The sequence below is a fragment of the Phyllobates terribilis genome, unplaced genomic scaffold (genome assembly GCF_046119375.1).
Source record: "Phyllobates terribilis strain yellow unplaced genomic scaffold, ASM4611937v1 Scaffold_13__5_contigs__length_258822181, whole genome shotgun sequence".
In the NCBI taxonomy this organism is placed as follows: Eukaryota; Metazoa; Chordata; class Amphibia; order Anura; family Dendrobatidae; genus Phyllobates; species Phyllobates terribilis.
In genome coordinates this window covers 125,880,853-125,899,889 of record NW_027362773.1, presented here as the reverse complement: position 1 = coordinate 125,899,889, position 19,037 = coordinate 125,880,853, and the positions used below count along the sequence as shown (strand labels likewise).

Below are 19,037 nucleotides of genomic sequence, written 5' to 3'. Positions count from 1 at the left end.
CGGACGTGTTCCCGGCAGTGTGAGCTTACAGCAGCCATGCACAGCTGTCACCATCTCCAGATGTGACAGCTGTGCATGGGAGATCAGCGCAGGAACGTGGACAGGTAACTATTTTTTTTTTAGTAAACTAAGAATTAAATAAAATGGTGTGGTTTATTTCAAATAAATTATTTTTTTCTTGGTGTAGTGTGTTTTTTCTTTTTAACACTTTGTAGGTTAGTAATGAGGGTGTCTTATAGACGCCCATCATTACTAACCTGGGCTTCATGGCAGCTGGCGCTGACATGAACCCCAGCCCTATTACCCCCTGCCACCGCACCAGGGCAGCATGGAAGAGCGAGGCTAAGTGCCAGAATTGGCGCATCCTATGGATGCGCCATTTCTGGGGCGGCTGACGGCTGGTGTTTCTAGCCTGGGAGGGGGCCAATATTCATGGCACCCTTCCTGGGCTATTAATATCAGCCCCCAGCTGTCTGCCTAGCCTTTGCTAGCTATTAAAATAGGGGGGACCCCACGTCATTTTTTTGGGGGGGTCCCCCATTTTAATAGCTAGTAAAGGCTAGGTATTCAGCTGGGGGCTGATATTAGTAGCCTGGGAAGCTCCGTGGGTATTACCCCCTTCCCAGGCTTCAAACATCTGCCCCAGCCGTCTGCTTAACCTCCGCTAGAGACTAAAATTAAGGGGAACCCCACGCCAATTTTTTTTTAAATAAATCCTTTATTTTAACACTAAATGACAAGTACAGTAATCAACACTGTCACTGTACTTCATATATATGTGACTGACATGTTTCTATCTATCTAATCTATGTATGATTCTCTATTCCTTCTATTCTAAATTGTCGGGTACAGATGCTGAATTGCCGGCCGGCTTTTTTAAAGAGACGGTGCATGAAAACACTATTATTTTTTTAAATAAATCCTTTACACTAAATGACAAGTACAGTAAGCAACAATGTCACTGTACTTCATATATATGTGACTGACATATTTCTATCTATCTAATCTATGTGTGAAGCTCTATTCTTTCTGTTGTAAATTGTCGGGTACCGGTGTATGCCGCTGATGAAAATGGATGATAGTAATGTTGTTGTTGTATGCCTTATGTTTATGAGTGACAGTTTTCCTGCTATATACCTGCATGTCATAAGAATTTAAATTAAAAAAGGACCATGTTAAATTCAAATCTGTTTTTTTAAAATTTTTACCGGTGTTTGGTATGCGTTGGAAAAGGGGTAGTCTTATACGGTGAATATATCCTAAACTCTATATTTTAACAGGAAAGTAGGGGGGTCGTCTTATACACCAGGTCGTCTTATACGCCGGAATATACGGTATGTATCTGCGCCATATAGTTAATATGTATGTCAATTTTTAATCTTGGATTACAATAAACTTTGCATTTTGAATAATATTATGTCTAGTACGTCATTCGCCTTATATGATTCATTAGATAACAGTATGTATTATTTATTTATTAGATAACAGTATGTATTATTTATTTATTAGATAAATAAAAAATTATATTTTTTTTCTCTGTACCAAATTGTACTTAGTGTGCTAATCAATAATGAAACATGTTGAACGTAACAAGAGGAAAGTTCTCACAATGTTAGCATTTACAGGTTATTTTCCAACCTCGCTTGTTTAGTTATGGTAAACATAAATAGTCGTGCTGACGTCAGGACTAAGTCATTTTTAGTGTGTGTTATTCCAGCAGCTGTTCACACAGCCATCTGTAACCATCTACCCATTCAGCAGCATGTAAATATTGGTTGCTACCAACTCAACCTGCTAAATGTCTAATCTGTGGTCAGACAAAGTTTGGTACAATATTTCAGGTTTGCCCATAGTAGAGTCATTCTCTTTCTCGTAGAATTCTTTTGTTACAATTATTATTTTTTGTGCCTGTTTTGAATTAGTGTTTCATCGCACCGATATTTTTTTCTATTTTGGGTTATTTCCTTCTTTTATAAGTTTGTTACATTTATGTTTACACTAAAATTAGCAACTCACATATATTAAAAAAAGAGCACAAAAGCTACAGAAATACACAATACAGGATTTTCATTCTACCTCATAAAATCTGTGCTGAAGAAATATTTAGGTTAATAAACAGGTGATAACAGGTGAAAAAAAAATCATATGTGTTCCCAGGGGCAGATTAAAAGCAGCCAGGGCCCTTGGCAGTTTAGAAGGCGAGGGCCCCCTGCATCCACAATGTATCATATGAAATGTCTCGACCCCCTTTGGTAGGTCAAGTGATAAGTCATGTGATTAACACACAGGCGCTCTGGTGCAAGAGAGATATGGCGCTATACATAACATAGCGCTATATATAATAGACCAGGGGTGGGCAATTAATTTTCCTGAGGAGCCACCTGAGAACCCGTGACTGTTGTGGAGGCCGAACCAATAGGCTGAAATTAATCCTGCTCAATATTAATATTAACATATTAATTATTATTCTATTTTAATATTAATTGAATAACATCCTATTGAGCAGAGGTATGCTGTCATCCCCCTATATACCGTATGAGCCCCCACATAGCCCCCTATATACAGTATGAGCCCCCTATATACAGTATGAGCGCCCACATAGCTCCCTATATACAGCATGAGCCTTCACATAGCCTCCCTATATACAGTATGAACCCCCACATAGCCTCCTATATACAGTATGAGCACTCACATAGCTTCTTGTATAGAGTATGAGCCCCCACATAGCCTCCCATATAGTATATGAGCCCCACATAACCTCGTATACAAAGTATGAGCCCCACATAGCCTTCTATATACAGTAGGTTCTGAAAAGTTACAGAGAAGGGTTACCGAGTATTAATGCAAATAGTGCATAAAATTCACAAAATCTTGGCTGACTAAATAACTGCAGAAAGCCAAACCTCCTCTGGCATTAATATTAGCACAAAATCTGTTTACTGGAAGCTCCATGGCCGAGCAGCTGCATGCAAGTCCTACATTACCAAACACAATGACAAGCACCGGATGAAGGGGTGCAAAACATGGACTCTGGGAGCAGTGGGAACATGTTCTGTGCAGTGATGGATCCCGCTTCTCTATCTGGCAACTGATGGACAAGTTTGGGTTTGGCAAATGTCAGGAGAACGTTACCTGCCTGACTGCACTGTGCCAGGTGTAAAGTTTTGTAGAGGAGGGATAATACTATGAGGGGGTATTTCAGGTGTAGGCCTCTTCGTTCCAAAGAGAAGAAGAGAAAACTTAATGGAAAGCTGTCATGTCCCCAAATTCTATTTTACCTACAAATATGGCGTTAATAGCTTTCCAAAGCTGTGTGGTCGCCACACTGAAAGCTCGGCTAGCGGGAGGAAATTAACTTTATTCCTCCCGGCAGAATCTGGCTTTCAGTTATAGAGGCGCGGCCGGAGCAGAGTCAGCCACTGCTCAGTACATAATGGGAGGCGGCTGTAAATATGCCCTGGCACATTAACTGACAGCCAGCTCATCAGCACATCAGTGCAGAATCGGCTGTCAGTCAATGTGCTAGAGCAGCATAAAAGACATTTTGGACAATATGTTTGTAGAAATAGTTTGGGGAAGTACCTTTTCTGTTCCAGAATGACTGTGCACCAGTGAACAATGTGTAGGTGTCCCAATATCCTTTATCATCTAGTGTACTCTTATTTGCATTGGTGCCTCAATCTTCAGCTGTTTAGCCTTGGCCCCTGGAAGTCCACTCTTACTTTTTTTTAGAGTTTTTTGTGTTGAAATGTCATTAGTGCAGTGCTGTGTTTGATGGGGGGATGGCTGACCGGCTCATTTCAATAACTAATTCAGTCTCCTTCTCTGTTGTGCATAGATATACTGTATGTGTCACATGCATAGATATACAAGGGGGCTGGCTTAACTTATGAATGAGCCAGAGAGCCATCTCCCTGCACGCAGAATACTGATGCTTGCCAACACAGGAAACGCTCGTGATCAAAAGTGGACCTTCCGGGACCTGGACCAAAGTTGATAGCTGTACATGAGGACTGAACAACCTTTGGAAATAATAGCATGACCCTAAAATTCTCCAATAAACTTTACAATATACTGATTATGTCCTGTTCCAACACCAAATGTTTTCTCAGCCCACCAGGCCCCTAGACGTTACGTTGTGTCTTTAGGGTAACTGCTGCCCCCTCTGCTGACATCTCATTTCTAATAACCTAACAGAGAAGATTGGCAATTTTATTAATCGGAGATTTAGACATCATAGATGGAGATTCCACTTTACTCTGTAAGACTCAATAGACTACATATGGTAAAACTAGTGGAAAGTAAAAGTAAAGTAGTTGCCCATAGCCACAAACCAGATTTTTTATCTTATTTTTAAATAATCTTTTTGAAAATGAAAAAAACACTCTGGCTTCTATGAGTATCTCCTTTGTTTCCTTTGCACTAGTTTTGCTAAATCTCCGCCAATTTTTACAATACTTTAATGTCTGTGGTGTAATACTACATGTGGCCCGCTTCAGTCAGGTAGTGTGGTATCAAAAGTAAATACACAAGCTCTCCGTATAAATACAGATTTACCCCAAACATGTATGTGAAGGTTTATAGACATGTACCCTTATTCAAATAAATAAATAAGTAAATAAAAAAATAGTTAAAATATTGGAAAAATGACATAAACATGTATCTCCAGTCATTTTATATGCTTGCCTCAATAACTGGCCTACCCAGTATCCCAAATACCACTCCTATACAAATGCTGACAATCTTGGAGGCACATATTCCTATAAATACAGTAATTTTCAAGTTGGTAGCTGATCTTAAAGAGGTATTCTCAAGCTTGGACGTTATCCTCTATCCACAGGACAAGGCATAACTTCCCGACAGATGGGATCTGACCACTGAGACTCTCACCGATACCGAGAACCAGGGCTCCCATCTGAATGGAGCAGTGCTTGATCATGCGCAAGGTCGCTCCATTCATTCTTAATGCGCTGGCGTCACTGTCCTCGCATTCTGACGTATTAGTAATCAAGAGGAGGTGAACACCAAGTCGCAGCTCTCAACTCCTCTTAATTATGTATATGTCCAAAGGAGGAGACAGTGATGCCAGCGCTGATTGGTCGCAGGGCTCACGTGTCATAACAATGTGAGCCCCGGGAACGCGAGTGCTGACACCACTGGAATGGCGCCGGCACGGGAGGTGAGTATATGTGTTTTTATTTTCACGAGGGCAAACATTCAGGATGAGAAGGGGTTGTTCTAGTAGTGAACAACCTCTTTAACTCCTTTCCGACATGTGCCGTACATGTACGGCACATGTCGGGTCTCTCCTTTAGGCACAGGCTCTGGCGCTGAGCCCGCACCTTTCCGGGGACATGACAGCTGATCTGATCGGCTGTCATGTGCCCGAAACAGCCGCGAGTGGAATCACGATCTACCTGGCGCTGTTAACATGTTAAATAACGCTGTCAATCTCTGACAGCGGCATTTAACATGGCTGCGGCGGAAGGACGTCACTAGTCCTGCCCATCCGCACCTGTGTCACATGACCGCAGGTCGCCGATGGGTTGGAATGACAACCCGGGGTCTACAGGAGTCTGCAGTTGTCATTGCCAGGATTATATGAGCGCCGCACACCAGTCGGCGCTCATAGCAAGTGAGCGTTTCTGCTACACACAGGCAATCTGATGATCACAGCTTCTAGTCTCCCATGAAGACTATTGAAGCATGTAAAAAGTGAAAAAAAAAAGTTTTTAAAAATATTCAAAAAATATTAAAATTTACCGTAAATCACCCCCCTTTTGCCCCATTCAAAATAAAACAATAATAAAAAAAATCAAATATACACATATTTGGTATCACCGCATTCAAAATCGCCCGATCTATCAATGTATAAAAAGAATTAATCTGATCGGTAAACAGCGCAATGAAAAAAAAAATGAAAAAGCCAGAATTACGTTTTTTTGCTCGCCGCAACAGTGCAATAAAATGCAATAACGGGTGATCAAAACATCGTATCTACCCCAAAATGGTATCAATGGGGCCCTCACCTATACATGGATGATATCTATGGATTCGTAATGACCTGGAGAATCATAATGGCAGGTCAGTTTTAGCATTTACTGAACATGGTAAAAAAAAACAAAAACTGTAGAATTGCATTTTTTTGCAATTTCACCACACTTGGAATTTTTTGCCCGTTTACCAGTACACAATATGGTAAAATCAATGGTGTCGTTCAAAGTTATAGCTCTGGGAAGAAGGAGAGCAAAAAATGAAAGCGCAAAAATGGAAAATGGCCCGGGGTGAAGGGGTTAAGGGATGAGAAGTAACAACTATTTTAGAGCAGTGGCTGTTATTGTTTACAACTTTTTTTACATTTTCCCAATTGGTAATCATGCTCCATTAAAACTTACAACCCCCAAAAAAGTATAGATTACAGATATGTGGAAATAGCTCAAACTCCTTGTAGCTTAGAAAATGCACTTTATTATGTGGTTGAAGATACATGGCAAGTATTTTATTTGTAGACAGTTCACAGATATTTACGTACATTCTGTTTAGTGCAGTGTATTCCTTACATTCTTAAAACTTTACAAGGAATTGCAAAATACTGTATCTTGTTTAAAGGGAAACTGTGACCTCTATAATCGCTATTTACTGGGGTAATCTGCAGGAAAATAGCATACAAATCCTTTATAACCGGCTAACAGGGGCAGCGGCTATAAGGAGAAAGTAAAGCTTTATTCTCCTCGTAGCTGCTTGCTTTCAGTCAGTGCAGGGACAGGTTACAGTCACAACACAGTGAGCGTGGCCGTGATTACTCCCTGGCACTTTGATTGATAGTTTGCACATACACATGCTAAACACACATACTGCAGAGTCGGCTGTCAATCAAAGTGTAGGGGAGTATTCACTATGTTGTGAATGTATCCATTCCCTGCACCACCCCAATGTCACGCTGAGTATGTGGAGAACCCAGCCTATAACAACAGGAAAAGGGAAGGGTGCCCTACAAGTGGGGAAAGGGGGAGAGGAGACCCCTAAACAGCTCAAACGACAAACCCTGACTCCCCTATGGACCCTATATAGGTTCCGCACCTATTGCCGAGCAGGAAACCTGGCCCTAGCTGACCCTGAAGCTAGGCCCTAGGTAGGGAGGGGGACGGGTGAGCACTAGTCAGCCCCACTGCATACTAAAGTACACACAAGGGAAACAAACAAGGGAATACACTTAGCTTAAAGATGACACTGGGGAACACAAAGCAACAATCCATGAAGAAACTTCAAGAAAATTCTAGCCGATTACTAGAATTCCAGGCATGAATAGAAGTAGAACACTCTATCACCAGCAACTCTCCGGAGAAACTGAGTGTATTTAAGGATACAGCAAGGGTGTGGTAATTAGCAGCAGAAGGTGAGGATCACCGCTGGGTCCTAAAGGTATAATCCCCAAGTAAGGTGAGGAACACCGCTGGGTCCGAGAGAGAGAGGGATCATGAAAGGATCAGGAAGATGTTTGCAAGACCAAACGCAGCTACCTTCTACAGCCGGACCCCATATGACTGTCCGTTAAACCTGACACACCTGTGACACCCAATAACTTATAGTGAGCGGCAGCATGGAGAATAAAACTTTATTTTCTCCCTGAAGCTAGAGCCCTCTGCACCCACAATGTGTGCGCTCCAGTCCTGACACTGTGAGCACACTGCTGGGCTCCTCCAGTGTCAGTGAGCACGCTCAGGAATAGGGATTCAAGTTAAGGCAGCGATTTGCTTTTGGCAAGTGAGTTGTCAATCAAGATAAGGGAAAGTGCTGGGTTTGCAATATTAGAGGGCGTAACAAAGCACTGAGCCGTTGGGAATGGCAAAGATGCACCAATGCGCCCAAATTACATATGAAATAACAGTGAATTTATCTTCAACTGAAACACTAAAATGTATATTACGGTATGATTTTTTTCATAGGGGGAAATGAAAATCTTTAAGTAGCTGAATATGCATTTTGGGGGTGACAAACTCCCTGTAAATTTGTATGCTGTGACTATAATTCCTTAGTAAAGCACGTGTTAGTTGCACACATCTTTTAATTTGATGACCCATCCGTGGGACGAGGAGTATTTGGCGCTTTTTTTTTAACCTGTATGGCCATGTTCACACGCACTACACTTCCAGCAGAGTGGATGAAATTTATGTAAATCTCACGGCCACACATGCTGATTTTTTTATGCTGCACAAACTGACCCACGGTGCGTTTATGAACGCTGCAGGACGTCAATTTGATTTCAGTTAAACATTTGTTTTATTTGCGTATTTTACAAACAGCAAATAAAAAAGGCACAATCCCTTTATTAATTCACACATGGAATACAAAACCACTGTTCATGATTTTCCTCATTTTTAGTTTAAAATTCTCTTAAAGGGACAACTCCAGTTTGTATTCTGGGAAATTTTCTGCAATATTAATCTCTCTCACTCTATTTTGCATGATACACTTTGATGTCCTAGGAGCATCCTGACATACTCGGCTCTGGTACATTACTGGGCTCTGCTACTTCAACATCATATGTCATACTCTACTCTGCTACATTGCTGGACAAAGTTATATCACAAGGAGTTAATTTACATAGCCAGCTCTGCTACATCACTGGGCTCTGCTACTTCAACAACGTCATCTGACAATCTCTACTCTGCTACGTGGCTGGACACAGTTACAGCACAGGTAGATAATTGACATAGTCAACTCTTTGCTACATCGCTGGGCTCTGCTACTTCAACAACGTCATATGACATACTCTACTCTGCTACGTTGCTGGACAAAGTTACATCACTGGGGGGTTAATTGACATAATCAACTCTGCTACATAGCTTGGCTCTGCTACGTCATATGACATACTCTACTCTGCTATGTTGCTGGACACAGTTACAGCACAGGGAGTTAATTAACACAGTCAACTCTCTGCTACATTACTGGGTTCTGCTACTTCAATGTCATATGACATACTCTACTCTGCTACGTTGCTCGACACAGTTACATCATGGGGAGTTAATTGATGTAGTAAAATCTCTGCTACATCGCTGAGCTCCGCTACTTCAATGTCATATGACATACTTTACTATGTTGCTGGACACAGTTACATCACAGGGAGTTAATTGACGTAATCAACTCTCTGCTACATCGCTTGGCTCTGCTATATTTACGGTCTCCTGCTCTACCCAGTTCTGCTGCTTTGCTGGCCTCTGCTACATCTATGAGTCCTATTCCAACTCTGCTTTGTCGGTCTCACTTTGTAGAACTCTCCGGTTGTCTTCATGGTGTACGACTCCACTCCTCTGGTTTCCTTCAAGCCATTACAGTCCGTATCGCTCCCCTGTACAATCGTCATCTGCCTGTGCCGCACAACCGCTCATCCGGACCAAGGGCCTCGAGAGTCCACCAGTTATTTATGTTTTGTTCACTTTGCCCATTTTTTGGAGTTTTTTTTTACAAATTGACCACAGAAGAGCGATGAAGGTTTTTTTTTATTTTGCAAAAAAAAATTTTTTACAAACATAAAAAAAATAGCATAATACTATTATTTTCAATGCCATAGCAACAAAATATTAGCATCTATATGGCCTTTAATTAATAGCTGTACCCTATGGGTGACCTCGTTGCTTGGCACATGTTATTTTCCTCTGTGTCTCTGGGGGCTGGATACTTTCCACACATTCCTGACGGATTAAGCGGGAAGGAGGCAGGACGCATGCGCACTGCTGTGTTGTGTCCCGCTAGGTGACGTCACTCAGCTGTAAGACTGGGAGCAGGACTCCTGAACTGGCGGCTGTTTCCACACAGTCCTGCAGCGCTTCCAACCGGAAAGGGGCGGTGATCTACTGACTATTGGCTGACGCTGGGAAGCAGAGTGAGGCGTGGAACGCAGACCGCGCTCTGTGATTGGCTCTTGGCTACGGGGGCTTTGTGACGTCAGCTTCCTGGTTAAACCTAAGTGGGGAGCAAGTAAATCAGAGTTGATACGGACACTTCTATAAGGTGAGCGCCGCTAGGCTTGTGCGACTTTTTATAAAAACTAGTTTCCAGTCCTCCTTATGTTAGAGAAGTAGTCACCAAGATTTCTTTTAAAAGCTTTCCGGTAGTTGGGGCGATTTCTGCAGTCGCTTCCTTGTAGAATCCATGCATCTTGCTGTTTGATGTACAGTGATATCATTTTCCATTCTGATTATTAGATAATTATGGCTAAAGAGGCACTGACATGATGAATGATTGACGATCCAGAATTTTGTCCAGCGTTGAAAGTTTTGGAAGTTTGCAAATTACTTTATTAAGGGATTTGTCTTCATTCCTGCAAAAAAAAATAAAAGATGAAAAAAAGAAAATAAAAATAAATAAATATATATATATAATATATATACATGATATAACTATAATATATAATTATAGCACAATTTAGTCATATATATGAATAAATTGTGCTATAATATCTATAGAATTATAGCGCCACTTATTCATTCACATTTTATATATATTTATATGTATATATAAATAATGTGTATATATATGTACTGTTATTTTATCATAGTGCCATTTGTTCCATGGTACTTTACATGTGAAAAAGGGGGTATATATAATCCCCCTTTGATAGATAGAGATATATTGCATGTAAGTGGCTTCTACACCAAATGAGTATATTGTGATATATATATACACATACATACATACATTCCCCTGTTTTTTAACAGTCTACTTGCCTGCTCTGCTGCATTGATATTAGAATATATTCATTTGGAGCTCAGATGATTGCAGTGATGCGTCAGCTCCTGTGTCCTTCTCTGAGCCTATATAAGGCTGTCAAGTTGAGATTAGGTGACCCACAGCCAGACCGTGACACATGGATGTGTGAATACAGCATTAGTGAGACACAGGTGCTGAGCTGATCCTGTCACTGCCATCATCTGTACTCCAAATGAGTATATTGTCATAAATTCTATAAATAAACCCCTTCTTTTCCCCAGTTTACTTGCCTGTTCTCAGCTACATTGATATTAGAATATACTCATGTGGAGTACAGATGATGGTAGTGATGGGTCAGCTCCTGTGTACTCCTCTGAGCCTACATAATGATGTAAATTTTGGATCAGGTGACCCACAGCCAGACCGTGACACATGGATGTATGAGTGCGGTATTAGTGAGACACAGGTGCTGAGCTGATCTTGTCACTGACATCATCTGTACTCCAAATGAGTATATTCTGATTTTATATATATAATATACACACTCCTGCTTTTCCCTGGTCTGTCTGTCTTCATCTGCATTGGTATACTACAAAACTGACCAGAATAAAGCAAGTATGATCAGGTACGAGTGCACAATATACAAACAAAAGAATACAGCAGCTCACTGTAATCACTGAGATGTATGCAAACATTCAATACATTAAATTTACTTCTGTATGGAATGTACTTATAAAAATGACAATACTTCGCTCATAAACTGACCATTTCATGTGAGCCCATAAACCATGCCAAAGAAAGGTCACCTTGCCATGGTTGACGGGCTGTCATGAAATGGCCAATTTATTCGCTAAGTACTGTCATTTTTATAAGTACATTTCATATAGCAGTAAATTTCATGTATTCAATGTTTGCATAGAGCTTAGCGCTTACAGTGTGCTGCTGTATTCTTTTGTTTCAGCTGCATTGCTGTCAGAATGTACTCATTTGGAGTACAGATGATGGCAGTGGCAGGGTCAGCACCTGTGTCTCACTAATGCTGCATTCACACATCCATGTGTCACGGTCTGGCCACGCGTCACCTGATCCAAACTTGACATTTAATATAGGCGTATGAGACTGTGATAACTCTGGGGAAAAGCTGCTACAGGAGATGGTACTGAGAAGCAAAACACTCAGAGGAGGATACATTGGCTGACCCATCACTGCCATCATCTGTACTCCAAATGAGTACATTCTGATATCAGTGTAGCTGAAGGCAGGAAAATAGACTGGAGAAATGCAGGGTTTGGAAGCCACTTACATTTTTTTTCTTTACAGGAATGAAGACAAATCCTTTAATACATGCTTTTCAAAGTTTCGTAACTTTCCATGCTGGACAAAATTATAAAAAAAATGGAAGTTTAGTTACTCTAAAGTAACATAGTTTTAAGGTTGAAGGAAGACTAAGTCCATCTAGTTCAACCCATAGCCATGTTTCCTGGACACTTGGGGAAATGTATTCCATTATGACATATATTTTACAAGGTCATACTGTTGTCTGTTTTTGTCTTTTTTTGTAACATAAGGGTATGTGCACACTTTGAGTATTTGCAGCTGAAATTTCTGCAGCAAAAACGCGTTTCTTGGCCGGACAAACTCTGTTTAAGGCTGTGTGCCCACGATGCGGATTTAATGCGTTTTCGCCGCGAAAACTCATTAAAAACGCATGTTAAGTTGTTTGTCATGTTTCCCAATGGTAATCCGCATTTGCTGTGGACATGCTGCGGAAATTTCCGCTGCGGATTATCATTGCAGAAAAATCTGCAGCACTACCAATAATTTTGTGGAATCGCAGTGAAATCGCCGCCATTGACTTGCATTAAACCGCATAACATCCACATGCATACATATATGCATGCGGATGTTATGCGGTTCAATGCGCAGATGGTACCCGGTTTGGGAGAAGAGGAGACTCTCCTCCAGACCCGGGTACCATAATACCTGTAGTTAGAAAAGAATTAAAATAAAAAAAACACAACACATTATACTCGCCTTCCGATGTCCCCTGGTCTCCTCTACGGTGCGTCCAGTGTCTTTGGTGGGTCGCAGTAGTGGAAAAGGACCTTCCATTATGTCATTTAGTCATGTGATGGTCACGTGACCGCCTAAAATACGCTTTGTTTTTGACACCCCCCCCCCCCCATTCATTTGAATGGGTGAAAAACTCTGAAATTATTGACGTGCTGCAGATTATAAAATTGATTCTAATCTGCATGGAAAACAATAGGCAACATGAGCATCAGATTACAGAAATCTCATTCACTTTGCTGGTTATGTAAAATGCTGCTGTTTTTTTTTCCGCATGTGAAAAATACTTTAAAAATGCAATATGTGAACAAGTGCTAATGAACCGTAAAATCTGCAGTGGTATTCTGAACAAAAAGTATTTTTATTTCTACAGAATGAATAATTGTATTAAAGGGGTTGTCCACTACTGGACTACCCCTCGTTATAATAGCCCCGAGCTGCAGTTTAAATGACAATAAAAGCAGTTCTATACTTTCCCCCCCAAACCGGCGCCATTCTGCGATCTAAGCTCTGTGTTCTCACAGTGTGCTGGAGTGAAAAGCACAATAATAATGTGTTTATTACATCACTGCTACTTTACGGTATTTTACATGATTGTCACAAGATTGATGGAAAAGATGAATGTGTGCTGCGCTCTGTTTGCAGATTAGTTATTGTCATCTGTTAAATCCTATTATTGGAATAGAAGGGCAAGTTTGTATCTTGTATTTGTTAATTTTTTTTTCCTTCCTGTTTCTTCAGATGGATAGAAGTGGAACATCACCACCATCAGGGATAAATGAATATCTGTTGCGAGGCAGCGTGTCTTCTTCTGGAGCTCGATGTATGTATATAATCGGCATGTGGCACCTATCTTGTACAATTATTCTAATGACTTTGAAGAATAAAAACCTAAAGCCCCCATACATTCTAGATAGAGGTCGTCCGAATAATTTTTCTGTTATCTCCCCTGACTCCTCCATACACAGGAGCTCAGCTGGATGCTCCTGTGTTGTCTATGAAAAAAGCCACCGCCGGTCTTCTCCAGCAGCTGCAAATCTCCTAGAGAACAAAAGAATCAATCATTGGAAATCCAATGTGTCAGATCCTGTTCTCTGATATCATCTGTCAGGGGAGACTCGGGAGACCCCCATACAGATCAGGTTTCCTTCTGATTCAACCGACTTTCATATAAAGGGTTGTCCATCCTTGGGACGAAAAAAAAAATGCAGTCATTCTACGTGACTCCTGAATCGTGACAACTTGTGGTGCCCATGCCGTCACGATTTCCCGGTATTGCAAATCATATACATGCAGTCACGTGATTGACCACTCGCATCGGAAACAATGGGAAACCGTGACATCATGCATACTGAACGCTATCATGAAAATATAGTGACTGCAGACTTTTGTCTCAAGCCAAGACGGCCCCTTTTTTTTCTGCCACGGCATCAGAGAGACTCCATTGGCTTATAATGGGTCTGGATCTGCAAAAGTGTCCTTCACTTAGACTGGGAAAAAATTTCATTTTTCTGTGAATTATGACTGGATCTACTATGAAGACTTGTGTTATTTTTTTTCATCAATTGTACATACTAATGTTGCCATAGGAAGGGAGCTCTGTGTAGAGGCGAGGGTAGTTATTTTGGGGAGGAGAAGAGTTTAAGAATAATGGCCTCAACACTCTTAAAATGGTGCTGCTCTGAACATGGTAAATACAATTAGAGGGGTTGTTTTCCCACCAGCAATTCCTTTGTTGTGGATTCTGATTCCGAATTGGTGATTTTGCCGTAGGAGATGTCCTTTGGCTGATTGTTGCTCTTGCAGCAGTACTGTTATACGATTGCCATTTAGATGATCAGACAGATGGACTAGGTCTTCTGTGGCAAAAGTTTGTTAAAGGGGTTGTCCACTACTAGGACAACCCCTTCTCGATCTGAATGTTAGCCAACGCTCATACTTGTCTTGTGTGTTGGCACTCGCGTTCCAAAGTCTCATGTGTGGTTGTTATAACATGTGAACCCAGCGCCAAATTGGTGGCCCCAACCCTTGGACATATTAGTAATCGAGAGGAAGTGAGCCGCCAGCCGCAGCGCTCACTTCCTCTTGATTATTTGTACGTCCGCTGATTGGGCGCTGGGCTCACGTGTCATAACAACCACACGTGAGCCTTTGGAACACGAGTGCCGACACCGCTGGAATGGCGCCGGCACTAGATGTAACCTATGAGTCGTTTTATTTTCACAAGGGCAAATATTCCGATCGAGAAGTGGTTGTCCTAGTAGTGGACAACCCCTTTATCTACTCATCTCTGACTAATGGCTCATGCGAACATCCATGCAGCATGGTCGGAGCACAGACCATAATGCATGGACTGGTCGCGGGTCTCCTGACATGAGCGTGACGGCCTCATAGAATCACATGAAGCTGTCACGCTCAGGTCTGGTGGCCAGTCCTTTCTCTGATCATGTTGCACAAACGTCTGCATGAACCCTAATAGGTTTTGAGTCAGGGACTCCCTCTATCACCTTCATATACCATAGTAGGGCATAAGGGCAAATGTCCTAATGAAACAAAACATTATGATACAAAAAAACTAACTAAAACAGTGTTTCTCAGTGAGCCGTCCTGACCAGTCCGCAGAACACATCACATAAGTTGTGAGCATGAAGTGTGGATAGAATTATTTTTAAATATCCCCAAAGAATGTTGCATTGTCCTTGCTCATTATTCCTAAAAATGGTCAAGGTTTTTTGCAGTTTGCACAACCTAGCTATTGAACAGTGCCAAGGTGTGCCTGGTATTGTTCATTTTCTCATTGCTGTCGCATATACTTATTATTATTTGTCACTTCATATCTGAGCTTTTAAGTATAACAATTTGAAGGTGACTAGGAAAGAGTTAACATTGGTAATTACAGCCCTGTAAGCCCTGACCTGTGGATTACTTTACATTTAAGTAGATAGGGGAAAAAATGCCAATAACAACGTGGACTGTATCTTAGTGTTTTACCTAATGAAGGGATCAATATGAACTTAACATGTATTGTTATAAACACTTCAATAAAATAAAATCTGCAAATATCTATTTGGCTTTTGCTTTAAAGGGTTGTTCCCTTCTTCATTAATGGGTGTTGTCAGCGCTTATAAATACAAGCAATTTTGCAATTTACGGCTTGTTAAAATTTTCAGCCATTTGTGAGATATTAACACTTTTGTTTATAGCTTGTTGACTTGGGGACCAACCACCACAATACTTACAATCCACACGACAGCAGAGGTGGCCGATCTCCTAGGCAACGAGCTGTAAACAAAAGAAAAGTGTTAGTATCTCAAGAACGACTGCAAATTTTAATAACCAGTAAATTCCAAAAGTGTTTGATTTTATAGACATTATCCTATAATATCCATCTATGAAGATAAACCTTTACTATAACCTGTGGTACACTGGACCTGGATAGGATCACTGGGCTTCAGCTTCAGAAAGATTAAAAATGAGACATTTTCACTGAAGAGTTGTTTCTCCATCAATAACTTTTGTATGAATTATCTTATTCCAAATGCATCTTCCCTTCTTCTCTCTCCTCAGCCATGGATGTGATCGTATACTTAATAAATGATAATGCAATCCCACTCACAGTAGACGGCATTTCCACCACAACAGCCCAGGAATTACACAGAAAAGTGATTGACTTTCTCCAACTACCTGACATTGCCCAGGAAGTGTTTGCGCTGTGGCTCATTTCTCCATTTTTGGGTAAAAAGCATCAAAATATGACACAACTGAACATACTATTATTCCAGTGATTGCTTCATGTCTTTTTTTTTTTTTTTTTTTTTTCTTCTCCTTTTTGCAGAAGTACAACTGAAGCCAAGACATCATCCCTACAAAGTTTGTAGACAGTGGCATGACCTTCTGGGACGTTTCACAAATTGCACACTAGAGGATATTCAGCTCGGTAATTTATGGTTTAAATCTGTGATTCCTTGTTTAAGAATCTGTCTCCAGATATGGCAATGTAATCTGTACCGCTGCTTGCTGAATCACCCCCTGAGCATGATTTACCTATTTGCCAGGAAAACAGTTTTGTTAAGCCCTTAAAGACCAGGCGATTTATTTATTTTCTCTATTGTTTTTTTTTTTTCTTCTCTTTTTTTTTTTTCCTAAGACCCATATTTTTTCCCCTTTTTTCATTCACTTAGTTATATGAGGGTTTTTTTTTTTGCAGGAAGAGTTGTAGTTTTGCATGATCCCCTTCCTTTTCACATTCAATGCATTGGAAGATGGGCAAAAAATCGTGTGGTGAAATTTTGGGGGACAATATAATGCAGTTCTGCCAATTTTTTTTTTTTTTTTTTTTTTTTTTTTTTTTTTTTATTAAAGAGTTCACTAAGTCCTAAAAATGACTCTGAATACGGATTGTCCATGTCAGTATGATTACGAGAAGACTAAACTTGCATAGAATTTTTTTTTTTCCATTTAAGCGAAGAAAATGATAAAACCAAACTCTGTTTTTGTTGTTTATTTTTTTCACTTCGTTCTTTTCAGAAGCCCATAGCCTTTTTAATTTTTACATTAATTGAGCTATAAGGGCTTGTTTTTTGCATGGCAAGTTGATTTACTTGTAGTAATTTGGGGAACATACAATGAAAACAGATCTAAACATTGTATTTTTTTAGGGAAGCGAGGAGACCGAAATAAACACAATTCTGATGTTTCAATTTTTTTTTTTCGCTTCAAAGGAATAACAAGATGGCAGCGAAGAGGGCAATCAGCAGGCCCCTGGCTATCATGTTAACCCATTGGTGCGCTCACGAGAGGTCGATGATGGGAGCTGGTGCACGCGAGCACTGGCGAGCTTTCCATTTAAACGTCGCTGTGAGAGATTGACAGTGGCATTTAAAAAGTTAACGATCGCAGCTAGCTGTACAATAATTTTTTTTTCTTTTTTCTGTTATTCCTTATCTCAGATGAACCTTCGCTCCAGTTGCGCCGCAATATTTACTTTCCCAAAAGTAGAGAACTTCAGGTGAGCTTTAAATATATATAAAAAAATTGTATTTGTTTATACAAAAAAAATATATAATTAATTGTATATTCAATGCTGAATATACAGTGGGAAAAAAAGTATTTAGTCAGCCACTAATTGTGCAAGTTCTCCCACTTAAAAAGATGAGAGAGGCCTGTAATTGACATCATAGGTAGACCTCAACTATGAGGCTATGTGCCCACGATGCAGAAATGCTCCAGATTTTTTCCTGAGCGTTTCTGCTTTTCCCTGGCAGAAAAAACGTATGCGGATTGTACATGCGGATTGTACATGCGGTTTTCCTTCCAGGGACAGGCGGATGTGAAGCGTTCTTCACATGCATTTCCGCATGCGGGTTGACAAGCGCTTTCCAAGCCATTTTAGCACCACTTGGAAAGTGCTTGACAACTTGGTTACACTATATAAATCCATGCAACCAGCATGTATTTATATACTGTGACCATAAAGAATGGCAAAAAATAAAAAAATCTATACTTACTGTCACAAACCCATCGGAGCCACGTGCCCCTGATCCTTCCTCACAACTTCCGTGAGTTCCGGGTTTAGGATAATGTGAAGCGAGCTTATAAATTTTATATATTTATTTACTCTAAAGAGTGATGCTAGGTACAATATATACAAGCGGTTGCAAGATATATATATATATATATACAGTAGTCAGACAAATACAGTAATGAAGCAGTAATACGATACAGTAAAATTAAAAGGAATAAAAGTGAATATACCACACTTTCATCAAAGGTCTCTGGACACGGCAGGAAGGGTGCTGTCATGGGTCCAGGGCGGTTCCTTGTGTCTTCCTGCCCATCTGTAGTGACAGGTGACCCTCAACAGAAGACCCCCTCCTCTCTCACAGAGGGACACATTTATACGTAACTTGGGCAGGGCAGAAAATAGGCGATTTACATGTAATCTCCTCTTCCCTTCTATCAGACATTTCATAATCCATTTCCCAGCAATATTCTCATTGTAAGGTGCGCATGGTAATTAATCTAACACAGGAGCTTCCCCTGACTTCAGAGGTAATTCAATTAGCTATTCCTCATTGCCATGATTCAATTAGCTCCCCCATACTCTTGTCAGGAATAGGCATTTGCACTACAAAGGTATATATCCTAGCTGACCTGTATTCAATTCTCTCCTGGCTTGTCACCCTGGTGTGAATGGAGGCTCCCAGGGGTTGATGTATAGAAGGGAAACCAATGCTGATGTAAATACTTTGTCCTCT

The 19,037-nt window shown here is 40.6% G+C and overlaps 1 protein-coding gene and 1 long non-coding RNA gene across 2 annotated transcripts in view; one reads left to right on the top strand and one right to left on the bottom strand.

The window, feature by feature from the left end:
* Nucleotides 1–8,186: 8,186 nt before the first annotated feature.
* LOC141174025 (uncharacterized) overlaps nt 8,187–19,037 on the bottom strand; it is a 44,231-nt gene continuing 33,380 nt past the window's right edge. The window contains exons 2-3 of the long non-coding RNA XR_012252752.1: nt 16,020–16,062; nt 8,187–10,321 (exon numbers count right to left, since the gene is read on the bottom strand). This is a non-coding gene — a long non-coding RNA (uncharacterized lncRNA). The remainder of the gene's footprint in view (nt 10,322–16,019; nt 16,063–19,037) is intronic.
* The window catches only part of FRMD8 (FERM domain containing 8), a 34,967-nt gene continuing 25,804 nt past the window's right edge, over nt 9,875–19,037 (top strand). Inside the window, exons 1-5 of the mRNA XM_073658607.1 lie at nt 9,875–10,011; nt 13,522–13,603; nt 16,348–16,515; nt 16,616–16,717; nt 17,730–17,788. Of these exons, the coding sequence (XP_073514708.1) occupies nt 13,522–13,603; nt 16,348–16,515; nt 16,616–16,717; nt 17,730–17,788 (411 nt within the window). The 5' untranslated portion in view covers nt 9,875–10,011. The remainder of the gene's footprint in view (nt 10,012–13,521; nt 13,604–16,347; nt 16,516–16,615; nt 16,718–17,729; nt 17,789–19,037) is intronic.